Source organism: Neophocaena asiaeorientalis, unplaced genomic scaffold, assembly GCF_003031525.2.
Source record: "Neophocaena asiaeorientalis asiaeorientalis breed wild unplaced genomic scaffold, Neophocaena_asiaeorientalis_V1.1 scaffold449, whole genome shotgun sequence".
Lineage (NCBI taxonomy): Eukaryota > Metazoa > Chordata > Mammalia > Artiodactyla > Phocoenidae > Neophocaena > Neophocaena asiaeorientalis.
Window position 1 is genome coordinate 1,722,803 of NW_020175027.1, and position 17,093 is coordinate 1,739,895.

The following is a 17,093-nucleotide window of genomic DNA, read 5'->3' on the forward strand; positions in this document are numbered from 1 at the left end:
CCTTCTCAGATTCTCCTATCTTGGTACGATTTCCCCTTCTTTGCAGCCCCATAACAATTTATGTCTTGTTGATAGCACTGCTTTCCTGATATTATGGCTATCAAGCCCTTCAAAGACAGTGAGGTTCTGTGAGGTCAAGTTCACACTCCCAAACCAGTGCTCTTCCCAATCTATAACATTCGCTCTTCTCTGTATAGTTGGTTGAGAAACAGTCAGAAGGTACATGCTTCCCTCTGCCTCCTCTCACTAATGTTACTATTCTGTTCCAAAGTTTTATTTAGCCCTAACTTGTCTATAGGGTCTGAGCCCAACTTACCACCTGCTGGCCAGGAGTGGAACTGAAGGTACTTTCCTTCTCCCCACCTATCCACCCCCAGAAAAATAGTCTCATAGTCTCAAAGACAATGCAATTCTGAATTTCCACTTGACATAGGGCCATTTAATGAGTCTATGCAACTCTGAATAGCTTTATGAAACATCCAAGTCCTATATTCTTAAGTCTTTTTAAGCCCTCAGTAGGTTGTAGGGCTGGGCAAGATTAACAAACCATTTAACATTTGTTCAGTTCGGTCAAACTAATGACTGGCATCCTGGGCACTATGTAACCACTACTCTCAGGGCTACTTGCAGGATCAGTGTCTTGGACCCCAATATATTTCAAGATTTTAGATTTATAGTTCCATCTTTGCTTTCGCCTCTGTGGTGAACTGTTGGTCCTCCATGATCTAATTTGATGCCATATTTTTGGTTAGAAACCCACCTTCTAATCACAGCACTTATCCTGTGGGAAGATGGCTATAGTAAGATCACATTCCAATTTCTTTCTGGGAACCCTGTGGGGAGAAAGATGAACTGCCTATACAATTTGCCTCTTGGTTTAAGTATGCAGGCTTCTGCAGGTGCATTTTGACAATAAACAGTCCCTCACACTGCTTTCTACAGTTTACGAAGCACTGTCAATCATTTTATCAGACTAAGAAATCTCGAGGCCCCAGAAGAGCTCCGTGCCTTGTGTGACGCTACACTGCTTATAAGCACAAGTGCGAGAAGCAAAACCAGGCCTCTCACAAGTCTGCTCTTATTTTTTTCCTAAAGAATCTATAAAGCTCCAACCGTCTTCCCTATAGACACACTTCGTGTTATAAGTGAGTGCAAAGCAATCATTCCAACACAAATTTCTATCACATATCAACCAGTACCTCTACCTATTTTGTGGGATCTTGTCTTCTGTTCTGTTCCCATAGCTTGATGCAGAGGTACCAAATGTCTTTACCACAAAAGACCTTGTTTTTGGTCTTACTGAGGTTAGGTTGCCACAGGGATGAGATAGAGTGACAATGTCCAGAGTAGGAAGACTGAAAGCTAAGCCGTCAGGATACCTAAAATGGTAGGAAAACCAAAGGAGGACCAGACAGGATCCAGTGGAGGAAGTGTCACAAGGGACAGTCAATGCAAATCACAAAAGTGCAAGAATATCTATTTCACAGCACATGAGTTCAAGATGCCCTAGTTTAATCACCCCTAGTTTAATCAGACTATCTTGAGTCCTTGTAGTTTACCTACCTATGTAGATCAAACCAGAGGCTGGTATAAGTACTAGAATGACTAATTTGACTCAGTGGATTATTTTCTCTGCACCATACTCCTTCGATAAGGCATCGAGGTACTGATCCCAGAAGCATAAAGTGATTATGTTAGTACTTGCTGAACGAAGAGGATACTCTATACCTGGACAAAACTATGCAAGCAATCATCTGAAAAACGAGGAGCAGGGGAGGATGTTTCATTTAGAAAGAAACACATCCAATACTAGAATTTTATATTAGAAAAAAAGCTATGTTTTCATAATACAAATTACATAAAGGTGGACATAACTGTATGTGATCCTCAACCAGAACATGAATATATGAAATTTTTAGATGCATCAAGAGACATCCATCTCCAGACAGAAACTGTATCTTTCTACAACTTTTAGATTTTTGGAGGGCACCCCAATTCAGCCTTGGTCAGGAAAAGGGGACTCTGCAGGGCTAATCTCACCATCCACATCAAATACAGGTAGAGGATCCCACATTCACCACATCTGGAGCTCCATCAGGCTGCTCTCCCTCCACTGCAGTCCTATCCAGTGATACTGCCGACACTGGGCGAGGCAGCAGTATACCAATGTTTATCAGTAGGGGACGAGGGTGCAATCTTAATTCTAGAATTTCACATTTGGAAGAGTGCCTTGGCACTCTTGGAGTAGCCCAAGGCCCTTCCCAGGAAAAGAAGCAGGCACAGGGGCCAGGACTCAGGCTCCATTTTGACCCAATGTTTATTGTCCTTTTACAACATGTCATTTTGGTTTAGAAACTGCTTGTGATTAGTTTTCCAACATTAACTCAAAAGCATGTAAAATAAGAACCAACCTACTCTCTATATAAACACCCAGCAACTGTAGCCCTTCACCCTCCTACCCAGGTTGGGTAGGGGAAGAAGGGAGGGCTTGGGCAGCACTGAGTGAAGTGCAGATGCTTTACCGTGGGGAATGGCGATAAAGCCTTTGTTCACACCCATAGAGGTCCCCTGCACTGCCCCAAACTACAACAGAAACAGCATGGGCCCAAGGCCCAATTTCTTGATGGTAATTCATTCTCCGCTGCCCAAATGGAAAATCACTTTTATTTTATCGCTTTTGTTTTGTGTTTTTTTGCAACAGCAAGCCCCGGTCCAGAATCTGGCTGCGGCTGAACTGTTCAGACCGAGGAGCGGAGCAGGCCGTGGGCGCACCCTGGTCCCTCCTGGGCGAGCGCCCCCACCCTCAGGGAACAAGGTCCAGCCAGGCCAGCTCACTGCGCGCTGGCCACCACCACTTAGCCATACAGGTCATCATCGTTATCTTCCGTGTACACACTGCCACCTGTGCCAGCACCACTGCCCTGACTGGGGCCAGCTCCACCTTGGTTTCCTGAAGGGAATCTGCACGAGAGCAGAGGCAAAAAGGAGGGTTAGGGCAGGGCTTGTGTAGGATTTTCACAACTACCTATTCTAGCCCCCTTAGGGCTCCAACTACCTTGGCTGTAGAGTTCCCCAAGACAAATTAAGCACTGCCCACTGAAACCTAGTTACCTGAAGCTGCCAAAGCCCCGACTCTGTTGAAGGGTCTGAGCAAACATCTCATACTTCCTGATGTCATTATCACTGACAGAACGGCGGGCAAAGCGCATGGCTTCCTCAAAGTGATCTCGGCGGATCTCAGGCACTGGATCATCCTCTTCTACCTCCTGCAGGAAAGGTAAACACAGACCACCGGGGCTAGTTAAGGCTCAGCCTGCATTCCTTCCCTGGCCTTCCTGACCCCATTACTGCAGTAGCTTATGGCAGAGGCTTAGAGGATTGGGCCTCTCCAATAAGTTGGGCCTCTCCTGAATAGGTTGCCAGGCCAATCTTCCTAAAACCGAGTCACTGCTCTGCTTAAAAACCTGTCAATGCACCCTGGAAAAGGTAAAACTGTAGGGACAGAATTCTTATCAGTGGTTACCAAGGGCTTAGGGTGGGAAAAAGCAGCTGATTAAAGTGGTATAAGAGGGACTCCCCTGGCGGTCCAGTGGTTGAGACTCTGCGCTTCCACTGCAGGGGTTTGACCCCTGGTTGGAGAACTAAGACTCCGTGTGCTGCAAGGCATGGCCAAAAAATAAAAAAAAATTTAAAAAGTGGCACGAGGGAACTTTTGGGGATGATGGAAATTTGTCTATCTCAACTGTAGTTATAGAACTTATATATTTTGTCAAAAAGCACAGAAATAGTACACCTAAAAAGGGCGAATTTTACAATATGTAAATTATACCTCAAAAACATAAACTTTTAAAAAGAAAATGTCAAAGTACTTATCATATCTAGATTACACCTTACCTACTGGCCTCACTTCCAGCAACATATGATGTCTTCAATTCTACTCAGGTTTTCCCAGTTCCTGTAATCCTACTTCTCAAGCAGGTTATTTGGGTGCCTTATTTCCTTTACCCAAATTCTCTCTCTTCACAGCCCAGGCTCACACCCTATCTCTTCTACTGAGAAGCCACTCAATTGCTATGATTTATGAGACTGCCCTCGGATCAGTGTATCAGTAGTTTATAAGCTTTTTTTTTTTTTTTTTTTTTTGTGGTACGCGGGCCTCTCACTGTTGTGGCCTCTCCCGTTGCGGAGCACAGGCTCCGGATGCACAGGCTCAGTGGCCATGGCTCACGGGCCCAGCCGCTCCGCGGCACGTGGAATCTTCCTGGACCGGGGCACGAACCCGTGTCCCCTGCATCGGCAGGCGGACTCTCAACCACTGTGCCACCAGGGAAGCCCTAGTTTATAAGCTTTGATGAAAGGAAGGAGAGATGTCACAGGCCCCCTCTAAAAGGTAAAGAAAGCCATTTATTTCTTTATTCGCGAAGTCAGTCTCTAACACTGTGCCATGATACAATGGGAAACAAGCAAGATGATACAGAGTCCCTATCTTTATTGAGCTTACACACACACTCCACCAAACTGTGCATTTAATTCAAGGGGTCCATGGAACACCAGGATAGGTCCACAGACACTAGGTTCTTAGCCCTGCTCTATGTGTTTCTCTGCTGATCTCTTCTCAGCCTTTATAATTCCTGATTGAAGGGGTTATATGCTCAGCATTTTCTCTTTGATGCCCTGCTAAACATCTCAGTCAGGTGATCTTTCCAAAATCTTATACTCTTAACTCTAGGGCATTGTGGAGACTGTCCCCTGGCTTCCCACAACTGGCACATCTGGGGAAAGGATGCAGACCCACCATGGCTGATGGGTTGGTCTGCCTCTCCCGTTCTCGCCTGATCTCACTCTCGATCGATTCACGGATGGCCAGCTTGCAAGCACGTTGGCAAATCTCTGTCAAGTCAGCTCCAGAGAAGCCATTAGTCATCTTAGCCAGGAACTCCAAATCCACATCCTAAAAGAAGCAACATATCTATCTTAGTATTCAGTCTCTCCTCCCCTGTGATACATGGATCTTTGACCATCCAAACATTCCCAATTCCAGTTTGTCCCATCTTCTGCCACCCCGTTTTATTCCTTATTCTAGATTACCCTAATACCCTCAAGTCTTCCATATTCCCTTTTCAACCATAACCCCAGGAATCCCCAACGGAATCTTGTCCAGGAACCAAACACCACTCCACACAGCCTGCAGATTCACAGAAGTCACCACGACCCCAAGACCTTGCACCTGCCTTGGCAACTGGGGACTTGCGCAGGTTGGCCTTGAGAATGGCAACACGGGACTTCTCATCAGGAAGTGGGATGTAGATGAGCTGATCAAGGCGGCCAGGTCGCAGGATGGCAGGATCAATGATGTCAGGCCGGTTGGTAGCGCCAATGATAAACACATTTTTTTTTGTGGACATGCCATCCATTTCTGTCAGGATCTGGTTGATGACTCGGTCAGCAGCCCCACCACCATCTCCAATGTTGCCACCACGGGCCTTGGCAATCGAATCCAGCTCATCAAAGAACAGTACACAGGGGGCAGCTTGGCGGGCCTGTGTGAGGGGACAGATGGACTCAAGCATTATTACAATCGGATCTCTCAGATCGGAGAAGGAACGGAAGATAAAGTGACCTTCACTGCCCTAGCTGAGCTGCCAGAATGAGATGGTTTTTACTCTCCCAAAGAACAGCCTCCACCCTTAACTTGTCCCCAAGCAAGTGAATTGATAGCCCAGCCACCTATAGCTCACCTTGTCAAAGATTTCTCTGACGTTGGCCTCAGACTCCCCAAACCACATGGTGAGTAGCTCAGGACCCTTGATGGAGATGAAGTTGGCCTGGCACTCATTAGCAATGGCTTTGGCCAGCAAGGTTTTCCCACAACCAGGAGGTCCATAGAACAGTACTCCCTTGGAAGGTGTCATACCAAACTTGAGGAATTTGTCTGGGTGCTCCACAGGATACTAGGAGGAAAAGCAAAGAGGGTTCAGGGATACCTCCATAGTTTGAAAGAAACCTAACCAAACAGAAGCGTCCTCCCACACCATCCCATGGTGAAGACCCAGGTTCCCTAAAAGCAGGCTCCTTAGTGCCTCCAACCAGAGAATAGCAGGTTCCTGAATTATGCTCACAATTTCTGCAATGAATGTGACAACACCCCAATATCACCCAGCTCAATTACAACGTACTGACACAGTGACTCATCCTGGACCAAGCACCCTACCTGGACCAGCTCCTGAAGCTCACGTTTGACATCCTCCAGGCCCCCAATGTCCTCCCAGGTCACCTGTGGTACCTCTACCACAGTTTCCCGCAGTGCTGACGGGTTGCTCTGGCTCAGGGCCCACTAAAAAGGGAAGAAAAACTGGGGATGAGACTTGCCAGGGGAGATCAAAGTGCATGTGTGTGTACCTGAGATATGGGAGAGGCCCTTACTCGGAAGTCATCCATAGTAACTGCCAGGGAGTTCATGACCTCAGCATCGATGGTCTCGTCCTCTAGGTCAATGAGGTCCATCTTCTTGCGGATGGCTTGCAGAGCAGCCTCCGAGCACAGGGCTGCTAAGTCAGCGCCCACATGCCCATGAGTTTCATTGGCTACCTGCAGAGAGAAGATCTTCTTACTATGCTGTCTCTGAGACCTAGCTGCCTTAGGAAGCTCAGAGACAACAGAATCCTGGTCCCTTCCCCTGACTTCTATCTCTGGGTCCTTCCATTTCCCTGAACACATACTAGTGGCCCTTTCATCGGCTGGGTTTTAAGTATTCAAGCCTGGACTCGGGGTCTGGAAATAAAGCTGCCCCCCCAAATTCTGGTTCACTCTAATTCAGTGTCAACCGAGAAACATGCCAACCCTAGTTTCCTGGATTCAATCTGAGATCACTTCCCTTCCCCTGCACAAGAATCAAAATCAATTGCCTCACATCTGAAGCTTATGTCCCTAGTCAGTTCCCTTCAACTGCCTGGAAACAGATATCCTAACTTCTGGCCAGCCCTCATCATCACTCCACCTGCTCAAGGTCCACATCATCTGCCAGCTTCATGTTCTTGGTGTGGATCTGAAGAATTTCCAAGCGTCCTGTAGCATCAGGGATTCCAATATCCACCTCCCTGTCAAAGCGACCTGTGAGCCAGTGCGTAAACATAGACAGGAATCATTTCTGGTACAGAGGGAAGAAAGGGCAGGCCTAAGGTGACCACCCATCCCAGTTTGCCCAGGAATGTCCTGGAGTTAGCACTGAAAGCCCCATATTCTGGGAAATCCCTTGGTCTCAGGCAAACCAGGATGGGTGGTCACCCTAGACATGACATGGAATAAGGGAAAGGAACCCTGGGCCCTAACACTGCAAAGAGCTTCAAGAAATCCTCAGGAATAGGTGACTTAGATGAAGGACAGATGTGGGATCAATGGGATTAAGGCCAGTAGAGCCACAATCTCCCCAAGAGCAAGGACAGCAAAAAAAGAAATTTGGGGTCCTTACCAAATCGTCGTAGGGCTGGGTCAATGCTGTTGGGTCTATTGGTTGCTGCCATAACAATGACATGGGCTCTCTGCTTTAGGCCATCCATGAGGGTCAACAACTGTGATACGATACGCCGCTCCACCTCCCCATGGGTCTGTCGGGACAGAACGTCTGGTCAGAAGTGAAGTCAGGACCTTTCAACACCCCACTATCCCCTCGGGTAAGTTCCTACTTTCTCTCTTTTGGGAGCAATGGCATCCAACTCATCAATGAAAATAATAGCAGGAGCATTCTTCTCAGCCTCTTCAAAGGCTTTACGAAGGTTGCTCTCAGACTCACCAGCCAACTTGCTCATGATCTCAGGACCTGAAAGCATATAGAATGGATACAATGACAAAACTATATCCTTTCTCAATCTCAAAAGAAATCAGCTATCTTGTTCGCCCAGTTCAGAGACAGGTCCTAGGTGAGAATATGGTAATAACCTCTACTTACTTTCTTACAGCCCCTACCAACCATTATCCCAGGGTAGCCACCAAGCCAGGATAAAAAGTCAAGGAGCTCAATACACTTATCGAACAGTTGAGCTGGAAGTATGAAATGATCACAGCAGATGCTATGAGACCTCTGGCCAGAGCAGAAGCAGCACACCAGTTGGACCTCTACCAGCTAAATATCATTCTCAAAGAGATAGCTGATCTCAGCCAGTCTTCCCCCAAACCCTCTCAAATAAGTAAGCATGGACATTTTGAGTTCTCATTCTAACTTACTCCTCTTAAATGTCTTCAGTCTGTCCACAATCTTTCTCAAGGTGGGGACAGATCAGGCGGCACCAGAGTAGAATACCATCCCCTTGATGCTTATCTGTCTGCAATGTACTTTAGAATAAAGTTACTGAAGTATACACAAGCATAGGTATATAAATGAACATGTCCATGAGTTCTCCAGCTCATGAGACTGGGTCACGCTCAGCTCAGAGTTGAGTCCAGCCAAACACAAAGTGAACCAAGGCTCCTACCATTGATCAAAAAGAAGAAGGCGCCAGTCTCATTTGCCACAGCTCGAGCAATCAGGGTCTTTCCAGTCCCTGGAGGTCCATAGAGCAGGATTCCCCGAGGAGGCTGAGGACCAGTACAGAAGGTGTGATTAGGTTCAGACTCCCGCCTTCTCCCAACCCCAGCCACCCTAAAATGGCTTGACAAGGGCTCCATCTAGAGAGGGTATCAGAGCTCAACTCTGACACCAGTAAGAGTGAGCCCTCAAGCAGCAGCTGCTAGGAAGACAGTTTACTTCAGACCATACTCACTTCTCTTAGCAGCAGAGAAAATACTGCTAGAAAGCTGACAATACTTATGAATGCATAGAAGACAAAGAGCAGAGAAACCACACCAAGAGACTCTTAGTGTGACTGAGTCTGAACTCTGAAGGGACTAGGAAAAGCAAGAGGCCATTAGGCCAAGGGCCTGAATTTAGACAGACAAGAACCAAGGACTAGCTTAGACATTTAAGAGTGTTGGCCAGAGGCTCACTCACTCCAGTTATCCCAACCCTCCAGGATTTATTATCATGTTGGAATGCCTTCCCTTACCAACTACCACAAGTATTCCTCTTTGAAGTTGTCTTTCATTTTCAGGGTGTCCCATGATATGGGAATGATTGGGATGTTACATTTCAGACCAGCAGTTCTCAAATATTTTGGACTCAGGAGCCTTCACACTCTGCAAATTTCCTTAACTTCTACTTCTACTGGGCAGCACTGTTCTAGACAGGTTGGCAAACTATGGTGAGATTTTATTTACAGGGTGCATTAGTTGAAAATGGTTTTTACCTTTCGAAGGGTTGTAATTAAGAAAAAAAAAAGCAACAGAAAACTTAACTGGCCCACTCTGTTGTAGATCATTAGTAGCATGAATGAATTTAGAGCCCTCTATAAACTCAAATACAGTACTTCCTCTCTAATCCAAGGCAATGATGAAACACATGTATGAAGACGTCCTAGAATTAGACAGCAAGTAGCTGTTAATCACCACCCTAGACTATACTCTACAGAGCCCAGGATGCTCACCTTCACACCAATTGCCTTAAAGAGAGCAGGATGTCTCAGGGGCAGCTCCACCATCTCCTTTATCTGAGCTAGCTGCTTCCGGCAGCCACCAATGTCATCATAGCCCACTTCATTCAAAGACTCTTCCTCATCCTGAATATGGAAGAGACAAAGAAAAGGAGAAGGCAGCAATACTACTGTCAGCAAAAGGTGAGTTTCTCCAAATCTGATGTAGAGAAATCTGCTGTATGAGAAGATTCTCCTCTAAGGGGATCATGCCTCAAAGGAAAACTCTAAAAATCCCAAAGAAAAGATTTCTTTTGTTTTTGTTTTTATTTATTTGGCCGTACTGTGCAGCTTGTGGGACCTTAAGTTCCCTGACCAGGGATCGAACCTGCACCCTCAGCAGTGAGTGTGCAGAGTCCTAACCACTGGACCGCCAGGGAATTCCCAATTTTTGCTTTTGTTTTATTTTAATTATTTACTTACTTAATTATTTATTTATGCCAAGGCAGAGATTTCTAGCATAGCCTTTCCCTATCACACTGTCCTTAGTCTTACTGGGATGGGCTTCCCTAAGACCTGAAGCTAGAAACTGTGGGAAATGCACAGGGGTCTAGATGCCAGCATCAGCACCACTTCCTCAAAAATTATTCCAACCACTTAGACCTTTTAGGTTCAATCTAGGTTTTTAAAAATTATTGGTATCAGATACTTCCAAGAAACACCTAGGCCCAGAAATGAATAGCTAGGTTTTCCACCTCTGGGAAGAAGCTTAGCTATCAAGTCTGGATATTCTTTGGAACTACCACACAACTGTCCCACTAAGTAATCACAAAGTAGGGTACCGGGATCAGGGAGAGAACTCACCTCTCGTTTGATAGGCTCCCCTTCACAGTGAATCACTGTGTCTGGAGCAACAATACAGTAAGGACTGGGATCTGTCTCCACTACTTTGAACTCTACGGCACGCATTCCACCCCGGACAAGGAAAATGTCTCCTGTGAGAGCAATCAGCACAAGAGCAGTTAGAGGTATCTATTACCAGACCAAGTGAGAATTCCTCATCAAAACCTAGAATCTAGAATGCCAAGTTCACTAGATATTGCCCTTTCTCCTTCCCATCCACATCTTATTAAGCATTAGGCAAAAAGAGAAAGTAAACTGTGAAGGGTCCCTCTGCCACTCAAGACAGTGAACAAAACCTGACGTGTCAGAAAGAAGCCCATAAGGTTTTTGACTTCTGGGGTATAGATAACCCAGGCTTTCACGACAACCACCAATGGTAGAACTGTGCTAAATATTAAGTACACTTTGGACAGCCAAAATGGCCCACCTCTTCCTTCAGAGATAAAAGAGAAGACAGCTTACTCTACTGGAGCAAGGAGTGGGAATGGGGAAATGGGGGAGTGGAAGGAAGGGGGGAAGGAGTACCCATGAGCATGTGTACAGAATGTGTGTGTATAGACACACATATGAGAATGAGACAAAGATATCCCAAGGTTTACTCTTGGGTATCCCTACAAACAATCACCCTTAAGTTCAGTCCCTAGAATTATTTCTCACCTTTCCGGATGGGTCGATAAGCTTCCAGGAAGTACGGCTTAAGGTAAACCTCAAAGAGATTGCCAGTGATGCCTTCCACCGTGTCATCGATGGGTAGTACATGGATACGTTTGCCGTATTTCACATCAGGGCATGGCTGGATGCTGAGGATGACAAGCAGACTCCACGTTACCAACCAAACTGCAGCACCAAGCACTGGGTGTCCAAAAGGGCCTGGCATAGAGAGCCGATGGCAAGTGAAAGAGAAAAGGCAGGGAATGGCTTTAGGTGAAGAGAGGCAGGAGGGTAGGGGTGGGAGTGAGGGCAAAGAAACAGCCAAGCAGAACAGGTCACACGCAGGGTGGGGTAGTAGGGGGAGCCTCTAGAAGAAGATGCTGGGGTGGCCCACTCCCAATCAGTGAGCCAAAAGGAAGACCCACACATCTGGAACCCTCACAAAGACAGAAAAGGGAAGGTCTTCAGTGAGAGATATCCAATGATGACCCATTCTGGTCAGTATTGGTAACCCAATGTTACAAAGGGAGACCTTAGTCTGACAAGTGTCAGGGTCAGAGAAATAGAAGTGAAAAAATAATCTCAGTCAGGTGGTCAGAGCACCTTGAGAAAGTGACTAAGCACCTCCAGGAAGAAGGCTACATGAAACCTAGAATCCATGGAAAAGAATCAGAAGCCTGAGATGCTCCTGGCCAAGTGACAGATGATTGGGTAGCAGTGGCTAGAGATGACTCCAAGATGGGGAAGCCTCTTGCCTAAAGTTAAGTCTAAAATCACTCAGACTGGTGCTATCCTAGGTGTGGCTCAAACTATGCCTCTCTCCTAGATTAACTTGGATCTTTACACAAACCTGCTACGAGTCCACCTCGTAGCCCATACTCCCATCTCATTCCAGCCCCAACAAAAGCCATTAATGCAACCCAGCTGTAAGGTTACTTGGCAGATACAAACACTCAAATGGCATCCTAAACCAGGGTCTAAGGTGTGCTAAGTTATACCTCTGGTAGAAAAATATAAAGGTACCAGGAAAGTCATAGAAATGCCAACTTGTCCCAAGGGTCATGCAAAGGCAGGTTTTGAAGTCCCAGAGGCAGAACCAAAACCTAAAGACAACCTACAAACATAAGTCTTCCCGTGGCCTGCAAGCTCCCAGTATCTGCAGCTGCCAAGGCCTTGGTGGGGGTACTGCCTGTAATGCAGGCTGTCTCTGGCCTCCCATCCCTGAGGGGCCAAGAACCCCACACACACCTGATGACATCCCCCAGGTGTACGCGAAGGTTATTCCGAACAACTCTATTCATTCGAATCTTCTCATCAGAACATGTGTCATCAGAAAGCACAATGCACACAGCTTCCCGCCTCTTCTTTCCTTTCAGCAACACTGTGTCACCTCGGAACAACTGCAGCTCATCCATCTTGGGCTGAGGAAAGAAGGTTAAGGCCTTTGGGTCACTGGGCCAGGGGGTAAGCAGCAGCCCTGGAGGTTGGGATTCCCAGTAAACCCCACTCTATCTGTGGTCACTGCAAGAAAAATGAGAAAAGAAACCTGGGAAAAGCCCTCAGGTTAAGTGCAATAAGCAAAGATTGGACTGTGGACCCAACTTACCTGGGACAAGGATACCACACTGTTGTCCTCATTGATGGCTTCATCAACAATTAACCGATTGGGACGGTTCTTCTGTTTAAGGATGGCTGTTGATAAATCATCACCTTTTGAACTAGAAACAGAAAATGAAGTCAGTTCCAAAACATATTCCAGCAAGGGCCCCACCAGTCTCTACCAGCAATTCTTGGTATTCTGAGTACTGGTATCCTAGCTGTAAGGCCCCAGGTGATCTTGCCCCAGGGTCAGGAAACTAAGAAAACAAAATAAAAGTGGAGACTGAGCAGTATTTAGCGAAATGAAAATAGTCTCAGACAGTATAGAATAGTGATTAAGAGAAGGGGCTCTGTAGTCAGACCTGTTGGGTCTGAATCCCAACCCTGCCACTTAACTGTGATCTTGGGCATGTTATTTAACCTCTCTGGGGGTTGATGTCCTCTTCTGTAAAATGGGGACTATAGTAGCACCCATCTCAGAGGATTACTGTCTTAAGCAAGATACTGTATACAAGTTCAACACAACGCCTGACATATGGTATCAACGGCCAGAATGATTAGCACTGCAGAACATAGCACAAGCTCTTTCCTTGCTAACCTTCTTGCGGAAGGAAGCAAGCAAGACAGTCTCCCATAGGGCTCAGGGAGGCCCCAAGCCCCACAGAGCAATTCTGGAACAATGAAGAATCATTAGAATTACCCTTCTTACTGGCTAAACCTGCTGAACGCCAGAGCATTCTATGTACCACAGGAATGCAAAGTATAAAGACAATCATATTTGGAAAAAAAAAAACACACACAAAACACTAACACATCTGGAACCTTCATCAGAAAGAAGCTCAAGCTCAAAAGGAATCTCAGAAACCTCTGCAAAGACACACAACTCCATGGGGTTGGTTCAAAAAGTTAAAACCAAGAAATGCTGACACATGGGGCAAAGCCAAATCCCTCTCACCCAAATCAAGGTTGCCTGAGTCTGAACTGAATTGAAACTATCTAAATAGTTTCTACCATTTCCTAGAAGCTAAGATCATTCATCTGACACCAATTTCTCACTTAGCTCATCTCCAGCCTTCACTAACTAGACACAGTGGGCTCTCCCTCTGAAGAGCTACCTCCTCTTAGTGAGGCTCAGGAAAACATGAGCATTAACCAAAATAAGAGGGCCAGACAATGGAAGAAGCCAAGAAATAAATAAAAAGGAACCTTTTCCACGGATTATTTCTTCACTCAACAAATTCACACGCGTGTGTGTGTGTGTGTGTGTATACATATACGTAAAAAATACATCAGGCATCGTTCTAAGCATCTATCAGTCAACAAAAGAAGACCAAAAAGTATTCCTATTGGAAATACCTTCACAACTTGCAAGAAAAAAGATGCCTATGCTCTAGAATACCAGCTAGGGAGTTACGGGATTTTTTACCTCTTTTGGTCCTGATACACTTAAAAGAAATACAAATCCCATTCATCTAAAAAAGTTGAAAGTTTTCTGCTGACCCTCTCACATAGGCTGCATCTTTATTCATTCCCTTTAAACTAGTTTCCAAGAGTGGAGTTTCCTTAGGTTTAAACTTGCCTCCCCCAACCCCAAAGTGGTGGTCACAATGCTGCATACTCTTCCAATGCTTATCAACACCCTAGAAAGCAAGCATGGTCAATATGAGAGTTGAGGGCACTTTAAATCCATCCATTCTCCCTCTCCCCTGTGCACTAAAATACCCTTCAAGGGCTGCCCATCTTCCCGTTTGATGTATAGGACCAGGGCTAGAGAAAAACAAAATGCCAGATGCCTCTAGTCATCAGTTTGTATTTTAACCTCAAAGCTGCATCCTAGGAAAACCTCCAATCTGCCTACCATTCCTGACCCCAGCACTGGAGATGAGTGGGATGCTTTTGCCTTAAAGTAAGGACCTTTAATTCCACATCTATCTACTGAGATCAAAGGAAGTAATCTCTAAATGAGGGAATTCAGTTTGATCATGGGCCAAGAGCTGTCCCGGAGCTCTCTGGGGACATCCCACTGGTCTTATGCATGGGTCAGGCCCTTTCCAGAACCCCAATGGGCCACAGGGGACTTGGACAGAGTTCAGGTAAGTCATCAAGATGACCTAGAGATCAGAAACTGTCTATGATGCCAGGTTCCAAGAATTTTGGACTTTTAGTCTTGGAAACTAAAGACTAAGAGACTACTTTAATTCTTTATTAAGCAGTCCTTTTAAATAGGCACCTGAGTAATACTTCATCTCAATTCAGAAACTTGAGAAAAAGGAACACATCTCAAAAAAAACTAAACTCTCAAGTCAGGAAGGTGATTTGCATAGAAGGGTTTCCATAGGATGAGGGTGTCTTCCCCCCGCCCCCCCCACCAGTATCTAAAGCTCTTAATTCTAAAATAGGTAGAGGTGGCCAGGTTTTATCTGATGCTTTCCTGAGTAGAGGGCCCAGGATTGCTCAACATAACTGCTTAGGGAAAGGAACGTGTCTTTGACTAGTTAAGGCATCTCTAACTCTCACACCTCAAAGGATGAAATCTAGAAAGCTCACAAAATACAAACTGAAGTTTGAATTTTAGCAAGAACCTAATGAACCTCATTTCACAACATCAAGGAAAACTGACTAAAGCCTTCTCGTATGAATAACAACAGGCCTAAAGTATGAAGGCGGCCAGATGCGAAAGGCTGGGCCCGCCTCTCCCCAACAGCCTCTCACCACTCAGGTCGTAGACGATGCCAACCACAAGCCAGGCCGAGCCGACTCTAAAAGTGGCCGTCGTGAGCTCCCCCGAGCTCGCCAGGCCTTCCCCTGCTCCGGCCTCCGCCTTGGTCTCCGGGCTCCTAAGGCCTTCACGTGGCCCTTCAAAGTCCACGCCCACCGGGCGCAGTTAGGGCGTTGGGCCCGCAGGGCCTGCACTCTCTGGGGACCAAAGGCCTAGAGCGGGTGGCAGGCCGGATCGCAGGTGGGCGCCCCCAGGCCCCGGGACGCCGCGCCAGCAGTGTGGGCCCGCAGACCTCACTAGGCCGGGACGGCCGCCCAGAGGAGCCAGTCATGCCGGCCCGGGCCTGCGTGACACAGCACGATCCGGCCCAGGCCCCGACCCAGGCCCAACACAAGCCCCACCTAGGGGGCGCGCGGGGGCGCAGCCGGGCACAGATGGGTCCGCGGTTCCTCATTAGCCCCCTTCCTCTCCTCTCCTCTCCCTCCTTCCCTGTCTCCACCTCCTAGACGCGCCCACAGCCAGGCCCGGCCGGGCCTACCCAGCGAAGCGGGTCAGCCGGTGCGCGCACCCGCGGCGGGCGGACGGTCACGCGCACACACTCACTCAGCTCCGGAGGCCATGGCGCGCGCCTCTCCCGGCCGGCGGCTGTGGCGGCCCGTGGGTAACGGCTACAAGGGGTGGCAGGCGACCGACTGTGCCGGGGCTTGGGTCTCCCGGGCGGAGGACGAGTGGAGCGACAAACTCGCAGACGGCCTCCCTCTCGCTTCCCAGCGGCAGCAACCACCCAAACGACGGCTGCAGACGCTTCGCTAAGACTGAGCCGAGAAGAGCCGAATCATCGGAAGGAGAGGTGCTCTCACCTCAGCCAATCAGCGCCTGCCTGGGGACTCCCTCCCGCCTCTCCGCGCCTCTCCCCAGCAACCCGCGGACCGGAGCCAATCAGGAAATTCGCTTGCTGCCCGGCTCCCGCCTCAGGGATGCAACACGCCTAGTAACGCCACGGCAATTGGCCGCAACGCTACGCTTCCTCGACGGATTGGGATTCTCGACCAATCAACGAAAGGAAGAGGGCCAGATCGACTGGCGAAAGGAGAGATTTTATCCCTGGGAGGCAGGCTCTCCCACTTGGCTCCAGTTCATTGGCTCCTGAGTTTATCCTGCTGTTAAAACCTGGCACAATGGATTGAACCCTTGTATTAGTCTAGTCCTGTTGTAGTGATAACCTACACACCCATCTTCTCCCAAAACCTGAGTCTCCACCCTAACCCCTCTCCTTGCTCCTTCAATATGCTGGCTCCAGCCATCTCTATTCTGGACTCTTTGACTAGCATCCCAGCTCTTAATCCACTCTACTTTATTGTCATTGCACCCTTTGGTAATCCTAATCCCATAGGCTTTACAGTTCCTCAGGGCTTAGAGATACATGCTTCCTCTTACCAACAGGTATTAATATTTATGGCTAAACGAGGGAGGGCAGTCAAGTCCAGAGAGGAGTCAATAGGCAACTACAGAACACCCAGCAGATTCAACAGAACCCGAAGCAGCAAGAAAATTGTAGGCTGAGACTTGAAGTCCTCGGGCCCAAAATGCCAGCTAGCCCTGACTATATTCAATAGGCAGCTTTGGGGACCTGTTGACTGAATTCACCCTTTACCCCCTATCCACACAGACACATTTGACTGAGACAGTGGAAATCCAAATCTGGGATGGGGAGGGGGGGG

At 47.4% G+C, this 17,093-nt stretch overlaps 1 protein-coding gene across 1 annotated transcript; it reads right to left on the reverse strand.

Moving 5' to 3' along the window:
- Positions 1 to 2,293: 2,293 nt before the first annotated feature.
- Positions 2,294 to 16,151, reverse strand: VCP (valosin containing protein). The gene is made up of 17 exons (XM_024763029.1): positions 15,976 to 16,151; positions 12,661 to 12,772; positions 12,303 to 12,475; positions 11,061 to 11,203; positions 10,365 to 10,495; positions 9,516 to 9,647; positions 8,469 to 8,571; positions 7,683 to 7,816; positions 7,469 to 7,604; positions 6,998 to 7,110; positions 6,424 to 6,588; positions 6,212 to 6,334; positions 5,739 to 5,951; positions 5,232 to 5,540; positions 4,796 to 4,951; positions 3,112 to 3,266; positions 2,294 to 2,961 (listed from the first exon to the last, which is right to left on the reverse strand). The coding sequence occupies exons 1-17, from the start codon at positions 15,990 to 15,992 to the stop codon at positions 2,856 to 2,858; spliced, it is 2,421 nt and encodes an 806-aa protein (XP_024618797.1). The 5' UTR covers positions 15,993 to 16,151; the 3' UTR covers positions 2,294 to 2,855.
- Positions 16,152 to 17,093: the final 942 nt, after the last annotated feature.

Excerpts from the sequence above, each read along its gene's own strand:
- VCP (XM_024763029.1), bottom strand. Across the intron at positions 7,605-7,682 it reads TTGCTCCCAAAAGAGAGAAA|ACCCATGGGGAGGTGGAGCG; the intron begins GTAGGAACTTAC and ends CTGTCCCGACAG. Across the intron at positions 3,267-4,795 it reads AGACCAACCCATCAGCCATG|GAGGTAGAAGAGGATGATCC; the intron begins GTGGGTCTGCAT and ends CCTTTCCTGCAG.